Source organism: Benincasa hispida, chromosome 5, assembly GCF_027475165.1.
Source record: "Benincasa hispida cultivar pf3 chromosome 5, pf3_genome.v1.1, whole genome shotgun sequence".
In the NCBI taxonomy this organism is placed as follows: domain Eukaryota; kingdom Viridiplantae; phylum Streptophyta; class Magnoliopsida; order Cucurbitales; family Cucurbitaceae; genus Benincasa; species Benincasa hispida.
Window position 1 is genome coordinate 69,404,475 of NC_143482.1, and position 18,720 is coordinate 69,423,194.

General features: G+C 34.4%; 1 protein-coding gene, 1 long non-coding RNA gene and 1 other non-coding gene across 3 annotated transcripts; 1 reads left to right on the forward strand and 2 right to left on the reverse strand.

Annotated features, from left to right (window-relative positions):
- The first annotated feature begins 4,861 nt into the window (after positions 1-4,861).
- GAPCP-2 (glyceraldehyde-3-phosphate dehydrogenase of plastid 2) lies at positions 4,862-9,410 on the forward strand. The gene is made up of 13 exons (XM_039031080.2): positions 4,862-5,200; positions 5,470-5,620; positions 5,752-5,790; positions 6,923-7,023; positions 7,425-7,537; positions 7,625-7,724; positions 7,841-7,987; positions 8,077-8,137; positions 8,225-8,322; positions 8,413-8,555; positions 8,676-8,759; positions 8,968-9,057; positions 9,155-9,410. The coding sequence occupies exons 1-13, from the start codon at positions 5,114-5,116 to the stop codon at positions 9,207-9,209; spliced, it is 1,269 nt and encodes a 422-aa protein (XP_038887008.1). The 5' UTR covers positions 4,862-5,113; the 3' UTR covers positions 9,210-9,410.
- A 668-nt stretch (positions 9,411-10,078) lies between these two features.
- Positions 10,079-11,252, reverse strand: LOC120077176 (uncharacterized). The gene is made up of 2 exons (XR_005481741.2): positions 11,117-11,252; positions 10,079-10,217 (listed from the first exon to the last, which is right to left on the reverse strand). It is a non-coding gene; the product is annotated as an uncharacterized LOC120077176 (long non-coding RNA).
- A 7,145-nt stretch (positions 11,253-18,397) lies between these two features.
- Positions 18,398-18,504, reverse strand: LOC120078834 (small nucleolar RNA R71). The gene has a single exon (XR_005482115.1). It is a non-coding gene; the product is annotated as a small nucleolar RNA R71 (small nucleolar RNA).
- Between the last annotated feature and the right edge of the window lie 216 nt (positions 18,505-18,720).

Below are 18,720 nucleotides of genomic sequence, written 5' to 3' on the forward strand. Positions count from 1 at the left end.
AATTAACTTGAAGCCCACAACTTTCATCAATTCTCCACCCCGAGAATAAAGAGGTTTTCTGTTGGTGATGTTCGATTGATTGTTGCGTTTTTATAATCAAAGTGTTCGTTGTGTTCGAGTTCTGCAGAGGAATTAAGAATATATTAGTCTTCAAGAGTATGTGACTTTTGAATCTCTTTTTCCTATTTAATTTCTACAAAAATATATGCTTAATAGATCTTATATATCTTGTTTCCGTCTTTTATATTTTTTGTATGTTTTGTAAATTAAAATTAGGACGCGATCGCTTCCTCAACAGGTATTCGCGTATCATTTCATTTAGGCCCTAGAGATTTAATCTAAGTTTGGATTCTGTCCTAGGTTTTAATTCAAGATTTTGGGAAATTGTTGCCATGATATTATTTTTTGGCTCAATTTGAGATAAATAATTTTACTAATGGAATCGCTTTTGAGCCTGGCGACTTAGATATTATGATTTAGTAGATTTGACTAGATGAATTGAGAAGCAAGATATGATTAGAACTATTTTGTGAGCATGTTGATTAAAGTATGTTATTGATGTAGCTATGATTAAAGTATGTGACTGATGTGATTATGATTCTAGTATGTTATTGATTTGATTATGTTTGGGACCATAAAACATATACTATGATTTATGTTGTGAAATTTACTAAAAGCATGATACGTCTATAGATAAGAGTGACGATTTACTCCCCTAATACTTCTATGTTATTGGAAACCGATGGGCTTCCTACTATGTTACTGGAAGCCTACGGATTTCGTACTATGCTACCAGAAGCCTACAGGTTTCCTACTATGCTATCAGAAGTCGGTAGGTTTCCTATTATGTTACTGGGTGTCGACGGGTGCTCTACTATGTTTGTGCCTTTGGGCTACCAGATGCATATTAGGTTGAGTTAAATTGCTCACTAGATGGCCATCCAATATTTAATTAATTATATGTATGTCCCACAAGTATGTTGCATTTGACTGGATATAAGTGCATAACCTGACCCCGGTAGTGGGGTTACTTACCGAGTATTTTTAATACTCGTTCTTTATTATATTATGTTTTTCAGGTAAGGATATTATGTTTTTCACCAATTTTTGCATTTGGTTTCTTTTAGAAATGTTGGTATTTTTGGTGTAACACCACATATGTTTATGATGGCTACTTCTTAAATTTGTTCTATTTGTAACTCTGTGGTAATGAGGCTTCAATTATGGATAGTACCAAAATATAGATATTGAGATTGAGATTGTTTATTATATTTGCTCTCTCTTCTTGCTACTTTGACTAATAAAGAGGTGAGGATTGAGAAATTGGAGGAACCGACGTTAGGATATGGGAATGCAACACACTCTAGAAAGGGGAATATCGGTTTCTCATGTAAACTGATGTTCCTAGGCACCTTTCATACACGTTCTCTTTCTCTATATTTATTGTAAGTTCTCTCTTCCTTGTTTCTTATTTTTGGCTGAAAATAATTTTTTTATATATAATTATTCTCTTCCAATCACAGTGATAAAGTGAGAAACAAGATGAAGGGAAAAATTGAGAAAATATGACAGAGAGATATGAACAAAGATAATTAAGGGAAGATGGAAATATGGAGTGAGGAGTTTGAAAGTATGTAAGGACAAATTAATTTAGTATTCTTGTTTTTCTAAGTCTTGTTGTATATCCATTACTATATTCATATAAATTTTCTTTTATTTATTGTTGACAGAATAAGTCTTAGGGTGTACGGTCAAAGGGTATGTTAATAGACCATTTTTCTGTTTTCTTAAATTAATAAAATAGAATAATTTTGTAATTTTATTCCCTTTTAATGTTCATTTGAGATTTATTTTATTTCATTCTGTGCCGGTGTTCCTTTGATATTTATGATTAGTCTTAAAAATTTATTATTGACTTTTTCACTCAAATACAATCCAAAGATTTTGTGCATGTATTGTGAAAAAGTCTTAACAACTTATTAAACAAACTATTTTTTAAAATAATAAGAATGGACATCCACTTTAAAAACTAATATATTTTTTTCATTATTAACTATAAAAGATATTCCAGACCCAAAATAAAATAGAAAAAATAGGGAAGATAATTAGGGAAAAGTTGAGATATAGAGAGAAGTTGGAAGTTATTTAGGGAGATTATTAATATTAATTTAATATCCTGGTTTCTTTTTTTTTTCTTCATAGTCTCATTCTAAATATAAAATTTCTCTTATTTGTTGTTGACAGAATAAATTTATGGTCTTAACTAATACAACATATGTTACCACTATTCCCTAATGTAAGGTATATTTTCTCTTTTTTTTTTTTAAAAAAAAGAAATTATTTCATCTCTCTTTTTAAACGAATTTGTGAATTAGAGATTAGAGGATAAAATGTAACTTTTATAAAAGTAAATAAATAAATAATCAACAATTTTTTCTCCTTTTAAACAAGAATGTTCATTTTAAAAAATTATATAAAAAGTTGGTTTTTCTTTACTTTTTTTCCCCTCCTAAAATCACTACATTTGAAAAAAGATAAAAAGAATGACGTCACTATATGTTATTATGTCATTTTTATATTAATTTTATTTCACAAATTTTATTGGCATTAGATTTTAATTTTATTCATCCATATATATTATTTATATATTTTTCTCTTTTTATAGTTCTAAATTTCATTTCAATTATTTAAATTTTAAATTCAATTATAAGTATTCATTCAAAAAAATCATTTCCTTTTAAAAATTGTGTCTAACACATTTTTAACCACGGTAAAAAGATTTCATATCAATTGTAAATTAACTTGACACATGAAATATATAGTTTTTGACAATATTTTTTAAATTACTTCATTTCATGTCAAATATTATTAATTAAATTCAATGAAAGTTGAATAAGAATTTTATGTTAAATAACAATTAAATCACAATTTAAAATTTAATATACAAATTTATGTCAACAAAAATTTAAGTTGCATGCATCGCACGTGTCTCTCAACTAGTTTATTTAAATTTCCAAAAACACAATTTGTCAAATTGAGCTCAACTCAACAAAAATCAATATGATCTTCTTCTTTAGAGGTTGGTGGTTCAATCTCCATCATCTTTATTTGAATGAATAATGCTTAGTTACACGTAAGGCTATATATACTTTTAGTTTATTTTAAGTATAATTGGAATATGGAGATTCAAATAATAGAATTAGCACACTCATGTCAATCTATGAAATACAGATACTTCATGTGAGTCAAAAATCTGTATCGAACACGTATCAAATTTTGATACTCCCACATACTTCCCAAATATATATCTGACACTTGATTCGGTGTATCTGCTCTTACGCAGACCTTTTGTTAAAGAAAAAAAATATGAGTGCAAAAACTAAAAGAAACGTCAAAAAATATAACGAACTAAACTAAAAGAAAAAAAAAAAAAGACTAAACCCAAAACTAAGTAGCCTATTGAAAAAGTTTACTGCCCCAGTTCAAAACTAAAAGAAAAAAATAATAATAAAAGACCAAACACTAGGATCATCTATCTTCATGTTCGAGTCCTCACAAAGTCCAACTAAATATAACGAACTCGAATATCTTCAACAATTCAATGAAAAAGTTTTTCATTTACTTCATATTTCTCCCTTTAATCTCCTTTTTCTTCTCTAAGAAATATGAGCCCCTTTTTATTGCATTTTATTGACTATTGTACTTTAGCTTCTTAAATATTGCTTTATATCTTGTATTGTATTTAGTGTTATTGTCATTACTTGTATGCTAAATTTACCTATATCCTAGATTCTTTCTTAAGGAAAAAAAAAAAAACGTATATTCAACGTATTAGTATCATAATTTTTTAAAAATTGATGAATCGTCGTTTCCTAACATATCCGTATCTTGTACCTTTATATTTGTGTCTGTACTTCATAGATGCTAATTAAGCTATGTTCGGTTGGACATATCTATTTATAGTTATTTCACTTAATTATTCAATCATAATTTGTGATATGATCAATTTTTATTATTTATTTGTTAACTTTTTTTAATGTTTTATTTCATAATTAGACTGAAATGTAGCATACGATTGATCCAGACGGATAATTATAAGATGTGCAATATGTGCAATTTGATCGTTTCTAAAAATCGAACCGAAAACCAGTGAAACCAAAAAATGCGATTTGATCCGATTTGAAAAAATTTTAAAATCGAATTAATCCGATTTGGTTCAGTTTCAACTTTGAAAACCAAATTTGAAATCGAACCGAACTGTTTTGAACTAATATATATATATAGAGTAAAACCAAATTTAAAGCCGAAAATTTTCTAATTTAAAGAACAAAATTGAATTTAAAACCAAATCGAATTGAACCGTTTTTTAAATTAAAAAAATATAACGTAATTTTTTTAAAAATACCAAAATCGAATTTAAAATCGAGTCAAATCGTATATATGCAATTTGGATTCAATTTGATTCGATTCGATTTCGCATTAGAAAATTCGATTCGATTTGACAAAATCGAAGTGAATCAAACCGTTTCGACTCTAAAAATTCAAACTTTTAAGAGAGGAAAAAAAGGAAAAAGAGGCAGATGTCATGAAGCGAAAAATGTTATTTGATGGGGCCCGTAGAGAAGTCCAAATCGTGGAAGCGAGGCCCAAAAACGGCCCACATGTTGCCCACGTGGACTTCCTCATGCTTTACGTCAGACCCGGTCCACTTCACACTCCACATGTCGCATCATGGCTAGCCAACAAATCAGGGCCGTTCAGTTTGTGGGACCTAGGTTTCGAAATCTGGAGATTGAGAACGTTACCGTGGGACAGGCGCAGAGGATCCCTTAATATATATATTAATCTAGAAAAGGAAAATGAAGGGCATTTTGAAAGTGTTGTAGGACAAGTTAGAAAGGTGGAACTGGGAAGTGAGCGAGTTTTTCATTTTTTTCGCATAGAGAGGATTCCATAAGAAGTTCCGCTCAATTGGCCATTTCCTTCATTCTTATTCTTCTTTGCTTTTTCCGACTCCCAAAAGACAGTCACAGATCCTTTTTATTTTTCCTCCTTTTTTATTCTGCGTTTGGCCGTTCTACGCCTTTTCTCCTATTTCCCTTCCATCAGCTCAATGGCCGCATCTTCGCTCTTCAGATCTGCACCCGCCGCTTCTTTTGTTCAACCATCGCGTTCCTTCTCTTCTGCCGATCAGTCTACGGTCCTCTTCTCAACATTTACAATCATCACCATTATCATCGTTTCACTAATATATCATGTTCCAAAATGCTCTTTACTTGTTTCTCTAACTCATTCTCTTAATATGTTTATAATCCACTGCAAATGGCTTTCGATCATGAATAAGTTTGAGGCATAAGCTTTTCATAACTTACTTAGCGCGTTCCATACACCACAGTTCACAGCTTGTATTGATTACCTGATGATACAGTTGTTTCCTTGCTTACCGTGAACTTCATCTTATGTATGTAGGCTTCGTGCGTTAATTTGAATTCTACCAAGTTTCAATCGAGCATTTTTGGTGCCCATGTTTCAAGCGGATCATCTTCCTTGCAGCTTCGCAGAACCCAGAATATTCAGCCTATTCAAGCTACAGCCACTGAACTGCCTCCCACAGTTCAAAGTTCAGTATCAAATTTTTACATTTCATTTCTCATTTCTCAGTCTTTTTTTTCCTCCTTAAAAAGTATCATCAATAATAAAATAGACAAGAAACTCTTGATGCTAATAATTTTGATTTGTTGGCTTCTCAAGAATCAAGGAGCAGCGGAAAGACGAAGGTCGGAATCAATGGTAAGAGTTGTTACTACTCTTCTTATAATTAATATTTTTATCTATTTGTTTTCTTGTTATCAATTGCATATCGTTTCCTTTTATCTCCATGTGGTAGATTTCTGTTTGGGCCATGAGTGTTTCTGCGACAGTTACTTTTCACGCTGGAACACTGAATTGCACCAAATTTTCTTGGTCGATATGATGGAAGAAGAAATTTCAAAATAGGAAAAAGAAGTTGAGAAATTGAAAATTGATTTACTAAAAGACAAAACTGTTTGTATAACTTAATTAAAAAGCGTTGCTTCAGTTTTTGGTCTATTTCAATTGGTCAAGAGACTTAAATTTCAAATAAGAGCTGTTTTTTCCCAATTCAACTATGGATCCGCCATATTCTAAAGATGCACTTTCAAGTCCGTTATTCATTGGTCACAGGTCATGTTCATGCTACCCTACACTTGTTTCTCTAGATAAAAACTGGCCTTTGTTAGTACCCAAACCTCTGTATGGATTATTGAATTATACTCCGACAGGAAGTTGTGCTCAGTGATAGAAAGTCATGACTTATGAAATACTTCATTCATTATTCTTTTTCTGTTTTATTTTTCATTACTGAAGAAATCAGATTATGTATTTTAGTTTGCTTGCCTGAATGACGCCACTTTTTTATCAGTGATAAGCTGGATATTTAATTTAGATCGGATTACTTGAGACCTCATGCCATGATGTACTTTTAACTTGATGTAGATTTTGAAACAAAATGGTTCGATTACAAATTTGGTTACTATAGTTTGGAGAAAGTTGGAATTTAGTCCCTATACTTTTAAACTTAGAATTGAGTTGTTATGGTTTGACAAAACCTTATAAGTAGTCTTTAGGGTTTGATAAAATCTCTATAAATAGTCCCTATCATAGGGACTATTTATAGAGATTTTATCAAACCATAGGACTAAATTCTAATTATAAATCATAGGGATTAAATTCTAACCTTCTCTTAACCATAGGGACCAAATTTGCAATTTAACCAAAAATCTTGTTTGTGAAACAAGATCATTTTTGGTTGTCCTTATTTCTTGCATGTAGGCCGTTTCTTTTTATTTTATAAAGAAATGTCCTCACGAATCAAAACGTGAACCCACGTTTACTAATGCAGGTTTTGGACGTATTGGAAGGTTGGTATTGCGGATTGCAAGCTCGAGGGATGATATTGATGTAGTTGCAGTTAATGACCCTTTTGTTGATGCAAAGTACATGGTAGTGGCAATCCGGCCTCCTTTCAAATTACAAGTTTTTCAAATAAGTCCTTTTTTCCAACAATTGATGTTCTTTTACTAGTGGATAGAATTTTAATTTTTATCCTTCCCTAAAGATTTTGATTAACCAGGATCTTTTATATCACCATACTGCCTTCATTAATAATATTAGTATTAGTAGTTCCCGAGTTATATATTTATACATGGTGGCGGAGCTATTGATGCTGAGAACTTTTCTGCTCCAGTTATTAATCCTGTTACTTGAAAAAAGTTCACTATGATTATAGCCGTGAGAGGGTAGTTGAGTGGTAATTCTTTCAGTTTCAACTTTCTAGAATTGCTTAGTTGATCAAGATTTTGGATGTGAAGAAATGCTTTTAATATACTCTTCATTTTATGCAGGCATACATGTTCAAGTTTGATTCTACACACGGTAATTTTAAGGGCACGATTAACATTGTGGATGATTCAACATTGGAAATCAATGGGAAACAAATAAAGGTTTTGAGTAAAAGGTACTCCTGTGGAGGCCAGAAATGACATCTGGAAAAGTTTTGCGTGTCTTCTAATCACCTCCTGTATATTTTTGGTTGTTTCTACAGGGATCCAGCAGAAATTCCTTGGGGCGAGTTTGGGGCCGAGTTTGTTGTTGAATCATCTGGGGTCTTCACAACGACAAATAAGGCATCGGCACACTTGAAGGTCTATAGACATGTTGATTGAGCTTAGTTCTCACTCTATATACATATATACGCCCCATCATTGTACCCATCTAATATCGAGACTGAAGGCCCCAATTTCTTGACACCTCGTTGTAGGGTGGAGCCAAGAAAGTAGTCATATCAGCCCCATCAGCTGATGCACCCATGTTCGTTGTTGGAGTTAATGAGAAGACATATAAGCCAAGCATGGATATTGTTTCAAATGCAAGTTGTACCACAAATTGTCTTGCTCCTCTTGCGAAGGTGTGTAAATCCCAAATGCTTAGGCATTCTATGAAATAGAATTAATTAACATCTAAAGAAATTGAGTAATGTGGAAATATGACAAGCAGGTGGTTCATGAGGTTTTTGGTATTGCTGAAGGTTTGATGACAACCGTGCATGCGACTACAGGTCTCTCTCCCCCTCTTGTTCTCCCCAAAAAAATAAAAGGCAAAGAAAAAAAATAATCATGGAGGGTAATTTCCTATTCTTTCTCAGCTACTCAAAAAACTGTTGATGGGCCCTCAATGAAGGATTGGCGTGGGGGTCGTGGTGCTGCACAAAATATCATCCCAAGTTCTACCGGTGCTGCAAAGGTTGGTGGTCGAAATAAGAGACTTTTGATAACTACATGGAATTGGAAACTCAATAGCTATTAGAAGATTCTTATTACTTTCCAACTGCAGGCTGTGGGAAAAGTTCTTCCTGAGCTCAATGGAAAACTTACAGGGATGGCATTTCGTGTTCCAACACCTAATGTATCTGTTGTGGACTTGACTTGTAGACTAGAGAAGAGCGCTTCTTATGAAGATGTCAAAGCTGCAATCAAGTAAATGAACTATCATTGTGTTCTTACCCACATTATCTTGAGTTTAATCTTGAATTGATCCACACATTAGTCATTTTTGTTTATCACTAATCGTTGGTTGATTTGGCTACCAACTGAAAGATATGCCTCAGAAGGCCCACTCATGGGTATCCTCGGTTACACGGATGAGGATGTTGTCTCCAATGATTTTGTTGGTGACTCAAGGTACTGTTTTAACGTGAGAGAGATTGCATGTGAAATATTATCTATTTCCTATCTAGATGATTTTTCATATTCTAAACCACTTGAAATATACTTTTAATCACGCAAAATCAACTTTGATAGTTAAGAATTGCATTCGAAATGAAAACTCAAACATGTATTTAGGAGGCTATGGATCATGAATATTTAATTGGATTTTATCTCACTCCAGGTCAAGTATATTCGATGCGAAGGCCGGAATAGGTCTCAGCGACTCCTTCATGAAGCTTGTCTCCTGGTATGACAACGAGTGGGGATACAGGTACACACTAATGTGAAATTATTGGAAATAAGTGCTTGAAATATGCTTATTCTTCAGTTTTTGGTAAATATGACAATTATAATACTCGTTTAAACAGCAACCGAGTACTGGACCTTATAGAGCACATTGCATTGGTGGCAGCCAACAAGTGAAGACTATTACGAGAGATTTAGACTTCTGCCATGTTTAACAAGAATTTTGTGGAAGATCACAAATTGTCGAGTCTTTTGGTCCCTCTCTTTTCTACACCATCTTCAACAACGTAAACGTTGCATTCAAGTTTGAAAATAATGATGAAAAACATATTTCAGATTAACGTAATAAAACAAATCACCTTGCATTTTCCTTTCCAATTCCTTAGATTTTTAAATACACAATATGAAAAACATATTCAAGTTTTGTTTCTCAACTTGGGATCATGGAACATTGCATTTTCCTTAACTAAGTTGCTCTGCTCTCACAATTGTCTAGTAACTGTTCTTTTAAATTCTTCCACACTAAACCCCATCCCCTTGCCATCGTGCAGATTTTTCTTTGCATTAGTCAAACGATCTTGTTCTTCTGCTTGAACATTGAGGACTCTTGATACAGCGCCTTCAGTTTTACTTTATGTAAATTTAATCTGATGAACGGGGTGCTACGAAGCAGGGTGAAAAATAAAGACGCTTAATATTCTTAAAACGCAATTAAAAAATCTTGAAATTCTAAATAAAAAGGTAGGAAAATTAATACAAATGTTTTAGAAAATTCAAGTGTAAGCATTTAATATAGAGTCGTAAATATAAAGATTTTTTTTTTTTTTTTTTAAAATGGAGCCCACAGATTTGAGTGCTTTTATTACCCCCCGAATGACGTAGGCCTGGAACAGAAACATAACTATTTAGTCATGATAGCCAAAGCATGGCTGTCCTTTCCTAACAAAACAGAGAGAACAACGTCAGATTTGGAAGGAAATATTAAAAGGGTGGCTTTTCCCAACTGTATAAAATCGGGCATCAAGGCTATGTATATTCGTCGGGGTTGAAGTGAAGTGAGGGCTAAGCCGCTAAGGTAAGGAAGAAACAACGCATGGTGGGAGACCAATTAAGAAAGCTCACAGTCCTGCTCCTCATCTTTCTTGCCCTTCTTTCTGGTACTTGATCCTGCTCGTTCATTGTTTCCTGTTTAAAGATTTTTGAGAAGGGAAAAAAAAGTTAAAATTACACGTTTGGTTCTATCAACTTTGAAATTTGTATCTATTTAGTCCCAAACTTTCAAAAGTGTTTATGAAGTATTAAGTGTCTTTAAAAGTTTGAAAGAGATGAAAAACCTCATGTTCAACTAAAATTTTAATTTACCAACCCAAAAAATGTATATAGAGAGAGCAATTGGTCCTAAGGATTTAGGGTTTTGTTTGAATAGAATTTGTGTTCGAACAAGAGGGATGGCGGTGCAGACGTAAGGAGCAACATGGTAGCAACAGAGAGAGAGGGCAACGTTTAGGGGACTGTGTATTTCGGCTGACGCATGTACTAGAGCTCGCTATTTTGAGTTGCGGCACCACTGATTTTGTTCGGATGATTCATGCATTTGTACCCAGCCTTGTCCACACTCTGTATGGCTGGATTTGGAATTGACCACACTCCATTCCAATGAATAACTTGATGTAGTTTTATTTCAATTAACAGCTTCACAATATTACACCACAGATGAAGAGGTGTATAGCATGTTTAGAAAGACTTTTACCCACTTCAAAAAGTGTTTTTTTTTTTTTTAAGTGAAAAAAAATACATACTTTTAAGCACTTAAAAAGTTACTCCAAACAGTCTTCATTTGATTACCAGTTGAACAATGCTTAGCTTGACTTCTCTTTTTTACTCACTTTAGTATAATAAACGGATGGTGTGACTTTGGAGTCTGACAATCGAGGCAGTGAAAGTAGCAGCAAAATAGCAAATATCCAAATCATGAGTACAATCAAAGTTTTTTGGGTGGAAGAAAAAAACAAGAACAAAAATTAACATAACGAAAGGGAAAATAGATATGCTTTGTTTTGCACATTGAGTTCCATTCTACTAACCGTAAAAAAAAGAAATAGCTGGTCGCACACTAAGATATTCCAAGTTACAGAAATCTGGCTCGAAGAACACTCAGATTGTTTGGATGCTACAACCTGTTCTGTAATCGTTTTTCGCTGTTTTGTTTTATATACTGATGCTGAAGAAAAATAGATACGTTTTTTTCCTTACACTGGCAAACTTTAATAGTTGAGACCATATGTCCCCAGACTCTAAATACATGTATCATTTATTAATGAGTCCAAATTTTGCCTGCCAAAATATATATCAACGTAATTCAATTGTCCTGTCTAAAAATGTATCCAAAACTTCATTTTCATACCTTTTATGCAGATTATGAAAAATAATTAACAGGGAATTTATAACACTTGTATTTAGATAGAAACAGTTACTCTTACAATAATCAATTAAATACTTTTTTACCTTCGTTGAGCTTGTTGATTTCCCTTATGGTTAGAAATGATCTTCTAACCTCCATGCAATGGTGCAACAAGAGAAGCTGAGGTTTTTTTTTTTTTTTTTTTATTATTATTTTTTTTTATTGTTCACCTTTGTTCTTAGTTGTTTAATTGATTTCCAAATTACACAATCCCATCAAAATTTTACTAAGAATGGCCAACACAGATTTGAATGCCTTTTCTCCCAAAAAAAGTAAGCTTCATCACATTCGAAACTGTCACTTCGCAATTTCAGTACCCATGTGATTATTCTGTTATGATAGCCAAAGCATAGCTGTTCATTCCTTAAAAACTTTTAAGATTTTCAAGAAAACATTAATTAAAAAAAAAATGAGGCGTTTCACAGAATATATAATGGGGAACCGACATCCAAGTATTCAAGTGTAGTGAAAGTGAAGAGATAAAGGAATGGCGGGAGAAGGATTGAGAAAGCTCACAGCTGTGGTGTTCATCTTCCTAGCCCTTGCTTCTGGTAATTCCATCCTCCTGCTTGTCCATGGTTTATGCCTTAGGACACTGGAGAGCTAATTTAGATTGATAAGTATTACTAATCAAAGAATCGAACTGTATTGTTTTTTGTTTATTTTATAGATCATTCAGCAAAACTTTTTTTTGCTTTGATCTTTTTTTCTGTCAGGAAAAAGAAAAAAGGATTCGGATTATAAGTTTTTAAGTAGATACATGATACTCAAATGGGAATTTTCAACAACTACGTATGAATTATAAAACTTATGGAGAATCTGATTGGAGTATGCACATGAACTTGTATTTATTAATTCCCTCTCCCTCTATAGTGACATTGGTATCATACTGTTGCAGGCTGGATGGTGGTGCAGACGGAGGGGCTGACTTGTTATAAACCGAGCACGGCGTTTCAGGGAACGTGCAATTCAGCTGAGGAATGCGGTAGGGTTTGTTTTTATGAAGAGGGGTGGGATGATGGGTTTTGCGCGGGTGATAAATGCATTTGTACACAGAAATGCTGTTGCTAAGTTCATGTATCAATAGGTTTGGAATTTACCACAGTTCTTACTCCCTCATGGATAAAATAAGCTCCTCCTATTCTAATGAAACGCACAAGTTTACTCGTGGTTCCATTTTCCATCTTCTAGTTTCATCTCATACGTTGAGTTAAAAATTGGCACTGTCAAAATTTTCTTGGTTGTGTAAAGGGAAGTAATGCCAATCTTTAACCGCTGGATTGGATGGGCAAGACTAGACTTAATAGAAACTAAACAGAGGCGAACTAAACACCATCGTCAATTGTCAACTAAATTTATTCCAACCCGATTGGTTTCAAATAAATGCAGCATATCCTCCAAAGATGGCCCATTTTGTACGGATGGTCTATTTTGGGGCCCAATTGAAAAATGATCCACATTGGAGAAATTATTGAAATTTGGTTTTTTGCTTACATCATTCGCTCGTGAAATTACCCATTGCCCCCGAAGATGCATTTGATTGGCCCCAGCGTCCTAGCCTCAATTCTCGATCTCGTTCTCCGTTCTCTTTTATCGATCCCCAATCCCAATCAGCAGTCCAACTCCACGCTTCCCATTCCTCAATCTTGATCCACGTCAAACTACACACTTCCTGATCTCGTTCCAATTCCTTGTTCCCGATTCCCGTTCTTGATACTCCTTTTCGTCCTCGATTCTCGCCAGCAAACCTAATCGTTTTAAATGAATTTGAAAAGTGAAGGTATATATACCGAAAGTCGTGTCTCTGAAGCTTCTCACTCTTGTTCTATCACACCCCCTCCTAAGCCTTGTCTCCTAGACCCGAAAGAAGATGTGAAGACAGCTGATACCACCCTTGTGATACCAACTGCCCAACTTATACCAATTCACAAATGGCTAATATGTACGAAACTTAATTAATTTTTATGAACAGTTACAAAGATTTATACTATTATACAATATTAGCTTAGTAATCCTAATGATTTTCAAAGATAACCCAATTCGAGTCCCATACTGTGAGAGAGCAGCAGTTCCAGATCTTGCATTATCATCACACAATAATAATGCAATCCTTCCAGCCTGGTAACTGGATATCTCTGGCATGATCAGCTTGAAATCTCGCTTGAACTCGATTCAAAATCTTTCTTGAACTTGAAATCTCGCCCGAAATTCCATCAGAATCTCGCTCGAAATGAAATCTCGCTTGAAACTTGGTCAAATCTCACTGCTCGATCACCAAATCTTGCTGGAATTATGAGTAGGGTTGCAATGCTCAAGGGCAGCGTTGCAACGATACCTGGGCAGAAGCTCACGATCTGAAATCTACAGCTCAAACTTCTTCACTTCTTTCTTCAATTATAACTTAATTTCAACGCTATTGACTCCAAATAAATTACAGACTCTTGAGCACACATATAAGCTCATCATACAAGAGCCAATTACAAATTTAATAAGGAATCAAAGAGAACTTAAATGCCAAATCTCAGAAAACCATATCAGTGCACCATTTTCATATATATCATGAAAAAACACCCACCATACCAAAATTAAACCAAATTGAATGCTTAGATCATGTTCTGATACCAATTGTAGGAGTATATCAGCATGCAACGGAAGCAACAAAGATCAATAATCATTCTAATTCATTTATTTTGGCTAAAAATAAAGCATGCTCATACAATAATAAGAGAGTTTCAAAACATACCTTTGTAGAACCTCTTGAAACTCGAATTCAGCTGCAAATCTTCTCCAAATCTTCTTGTGAACCGTCTCAAGGTCTTCCCTACTATTCTCTTGGAGCCTTTGAGTTGTGGGACTCAAAATAAACTTGAATGAAGGGAATTTGGAGAAGAAGCTCACTGATGCAACTCGAAGAACACTTCCTCAACCTTACAAGTTTTCAACAAAACTTCAGCAAGTTCATCAACTTTTGCATACCCGATTTTCACTTCCATCTTCTCTATTTATTGCAGGACAATCATGCATAGAAGAAGGCTGCATGAGGTGCAACTCATGCTTAGAAGATTGAAGCAAAATCAAGTGGATTTTGAGTGAGCTACTTGATGAAGGTGAGTGGAGAAATTCAACTTTTCCATTTTGCGTTTTCCAAACTTTTCCAATTTCAAATTGATTTCCAAAATCAATTTTAATTTCAAAATTAAAAACTTTATTAATTTTAGAAAATTAATTTTAATAAAATTAATAATAAATAATTAATTAAATAATTTAATTAATTCTAATTAATTTAATATCAAATATTAAATAATTTTACACAAATTCCGCCTTCATGAATCCTTATTCATGAATTTAATATCTAAATCATATTTAAATATTGATTCTTCAATTCCATTTAATTGCAAAATTAAACGCGTAATTATATTTCATATAATTACTAATTCCCTTATTTCTAATTTGAACGTTTCAAATTAACTTATCACGCTACTCTAATGCTAATCCATTTACGAGCTAGTAGGGGGACCTTGTGGACCTATAGATCATGGGCTTCAATGATCTGAGATTAATTGGCTAAACTCTATACACCGAATTAACCTCGTTAACAAATGGGTCACTCCACTAAAGCCCATAATTGCACTCCCCTTACTGTAGATATATTATGTCCACTTGATATAATCATGATTAGTAAGTTAACCCTTCACAAGTTGTTCGTAATAATGACTGGGTCAAATGTCTGTTTTACCCCCAAGATTGCCTCTTGTTTCTTAAGTCCACTGATCCTCTAATGAACAATTGGTTTGTGATCCGATCAGCAATCCGAGTCCCTCTCGGGCCAATGAGAGGGTGAGGCCTCTTGTTCAAGACCCAGAGTTAGCACTTAAGGGAACAACCTCTCTACTATCCTTGAAAGGGGGTAAGAATGAATTCCATCTTGCACCCTATGTCCCCAGTTATCTACCCAGTCTTACCCCTGAAATGGAGGTTTATTGAGTCGGCGCTGTTGAGCCAACCCTCACCTATGAAAATCTAAGGATAATCCCGAATAAACAGGAGTTCATAGTTAGCTTAGGAATAAGGTCAAGTTACCTAGGTCATCGCTTTGAAATAGTCAGTCTTAAACAGTAAACAACGTTATAAAGTAAGAGTGACTGATTTCGTGGTTCGATCTTGTACAAACCCATTGCACATGACGCCTTCATTCTTCATGTCATAACATATACGAATTAGGATCACATCGTTTGTAGCACTTTACAACTACAGAGTGGGATGCATCCAATAGTGTTACCAAAATAAGGCACCTAACCTCATTCATATATATAGATCATTTTGACTATTTACTCGAACCTGATCCATTTTTATATCTTTACATAAAGTTCAAGTACTCATTTAATAGTCATGGATCTTTTTAGTTTATTGGATTTATTTTTAAAACGAAATAAGAAATTCATATATTCAATAACAATTTATTGAATTTTCAGAATAAGTTTTATTGTTTACAAACCACGAGTTTAGGACATAAAACCCAACAATATTTTACTGAAAAGAAGGCTAAAAAGGCAAACCAAGATAAATTTGATTTACTTGTAATTGAAATATGTTTAGTGGAAAGTTCTCATTTGGCCTGGATACTATATTCAGGCGCCGCTAACCATATTTGAACTTTCATTCAGGAAACTAGTTTCTAGAGGCAATGACGGAGAACGAGATGACTTCCAAGTTGGGAATATGTGAAGTTATTTCGGCTCGTGCAGTGGGAGATCTAAAATTATTTTTTGTAGATTCTTACATTTTGTTGGAAAATATATATTATGTATGATAACTAGTAGAAATACAAGTTATTAAAGCTCAAATTATTAAAACAATGGAAGAAAGCGATGGTAAAATAGGCAATATTACAATTGAATGCGACAAACTAAAAGAAAATTGCGATAGTTGATGCTCATCGCATAAAAACAGTTAAATTGCGTTATTATGTGCAATGTGATAGCGCACTTGAGTTTGCGATCCAAGGGCACAATGCGATGGCGCGTTTGAGTTTGCGATCCAAGGGTACCTCAAAGATGATCGGGTAAAGATCTCAAATAAAGGCGATAACATAATGAAACATGATGGGACATAAAACTGATAACGGTCAATTTGAAAATACAGTTGATGACCGTTGAAAGACCATACCGTTGCAAATACATTAAACTTCTGGTGATTATCAGACGACACAATAGGGTATGGAAATTAATGCTGCCCATCCACGCAATCATTAGTGAGAAGAACTGCTTTGCCTAAGAAGTCTATAAATACCCAATGCTACAAAACCAAAAGAAGAGCGCGCGAGGAGGCAATGCGAAGCCGAGGGAAGGGAATTCTTGAGAAGAAATTAATTTTCGGAAAGGTCGAGAGGATGCCGGAACTAGCACGAAGGAGAGGCACCCAACCCTTGCGAGAGCAAGATTCTACCATTTGGGAAAGAGTTGAAGTGATAAGAGTAGTGTAAAAGCCAGAGAAAGCAAGACATTGCTTACCTGGCTCGATACTTCTTACACCATTTATTGTTTTGTACTCAACACTCTATTTGCAAAAATGCAAACTTCATTTCAATTTATGATCAGTCCCTCTCCACCATGCATGAATAACTACATTTGTGAATGGGTTGAGAAGTACTTAGCTGGCATGACTTAAGCTAACTTTATGTGATCATCTTGTCTTATGTATGCTTCAATCATCATTTGGAGTACTTGAGAGAGTAGTCTGAAGACAGAATCTAGGCTTGAGAGAGTCGGATTAGATCGCATAAGCAAGAGTAGACTTAGAAATAAGTTTTATCTGCTACATTCCATACACATTGCATGCATCCTAGAAATAGGAAATGTGGCATTATGCATTGAGAAATGTAGTGCTTAATATTTGTGTATAGCATGATCGCATGACTTATACAAAATCTTAAGAAATGCTAGCTAAATATCTTCTCAACCCCTTTATTGCATACTTGTTACAACACCACCCTTTCATCGCTCCGCATCTAATTCTATTGCATTAGAAAATCTAAGTTAAATCACCATCTACTTCTTTATCACCATCGCAATAGGATAAGAGAGCCCATCGCATATCTATTTTGTAATCCCTGTGTTCGACCCTAGACTTACCAGGACCCTAAGAAGCTTATACTTGGGCTTTGTTAGGAAAACTTGCATGATCATTGCATCCACACATCCTTACATCACATGATAAATCAAGCATCAAGTTTTTGGCGTTGTTGTCGGGGATTACGGTATAGATTGTGCTAACATCAAACCTCTTTGATCTTTGTAGCTTTTGACCTTTGTTGTATTGCCATTCCACCTATGAAGGAAGAAGCAAACGTTGTATGAGCGAAGGAAATACTCCTAAACTCAAGTATGACCTAGAGATCGAAAGAACTTTTCGCAAAAGGCAGAGAAACAGATGTAAACGACAAAGAAAAGTTCACAGAATAGCTGAACAACCTGAGGAACGAGTAGCAAATGAAAACAACATGATGGCAAATTCTATCCTATTGGCAAATGATCGCAATAGACCCATCCGGGACTATGCGTCACCAAACTTGTATGATTTCTTCCTAGGAATCATGAGACCAGCATTTGATGGATCAAGGTTTGAGATGAAGCTAGTAATGTTACAAATGATACAAACAGCATGATAATTTAGAGGACGGCGTGGTGAAGATCCGCACGCCCATCTACGAAGCTTCTTTTTAAATTTGCAACATTTTTGTGTTCCCTAATATTTCCCAAGAGAGGTTCGATTCACATTATTTCCATTTTCACTATGCGATAAAGCAAGAAAATGGGCTTACTCTTTCAAACTAGGAGAGATAACGTCATGGGAGCTAGTTGTGGAGAAGTTTATGAAGAAGTATTTCCCTCCCACAGAAAATGCCAGAAGGAGGAAATTGATCACCAATTTTGAACAAAAAGAAGATGAATCACTCAGTGACGCATGGGCGAGATTCAAGAAACTAGTACGCGACTGTCCATACAATGGATTACTGGATTGCCTCCAAATGGAGATTTTTTTATCATGGACTCAATTGTGCATCGCAGACAGTTGCCAATGCGGCAGCTGCAGAAGGTCTGCTGGACAAAACATATGATGTAGCAAAGAATATTCTTGATTGCATCTCGAAAAACCACGAAGATTAGCAAGAAAGCGATCAAAGAACGAAACCCAGAGAAGGTAATGCGAGTAATGGTGCCATCACAT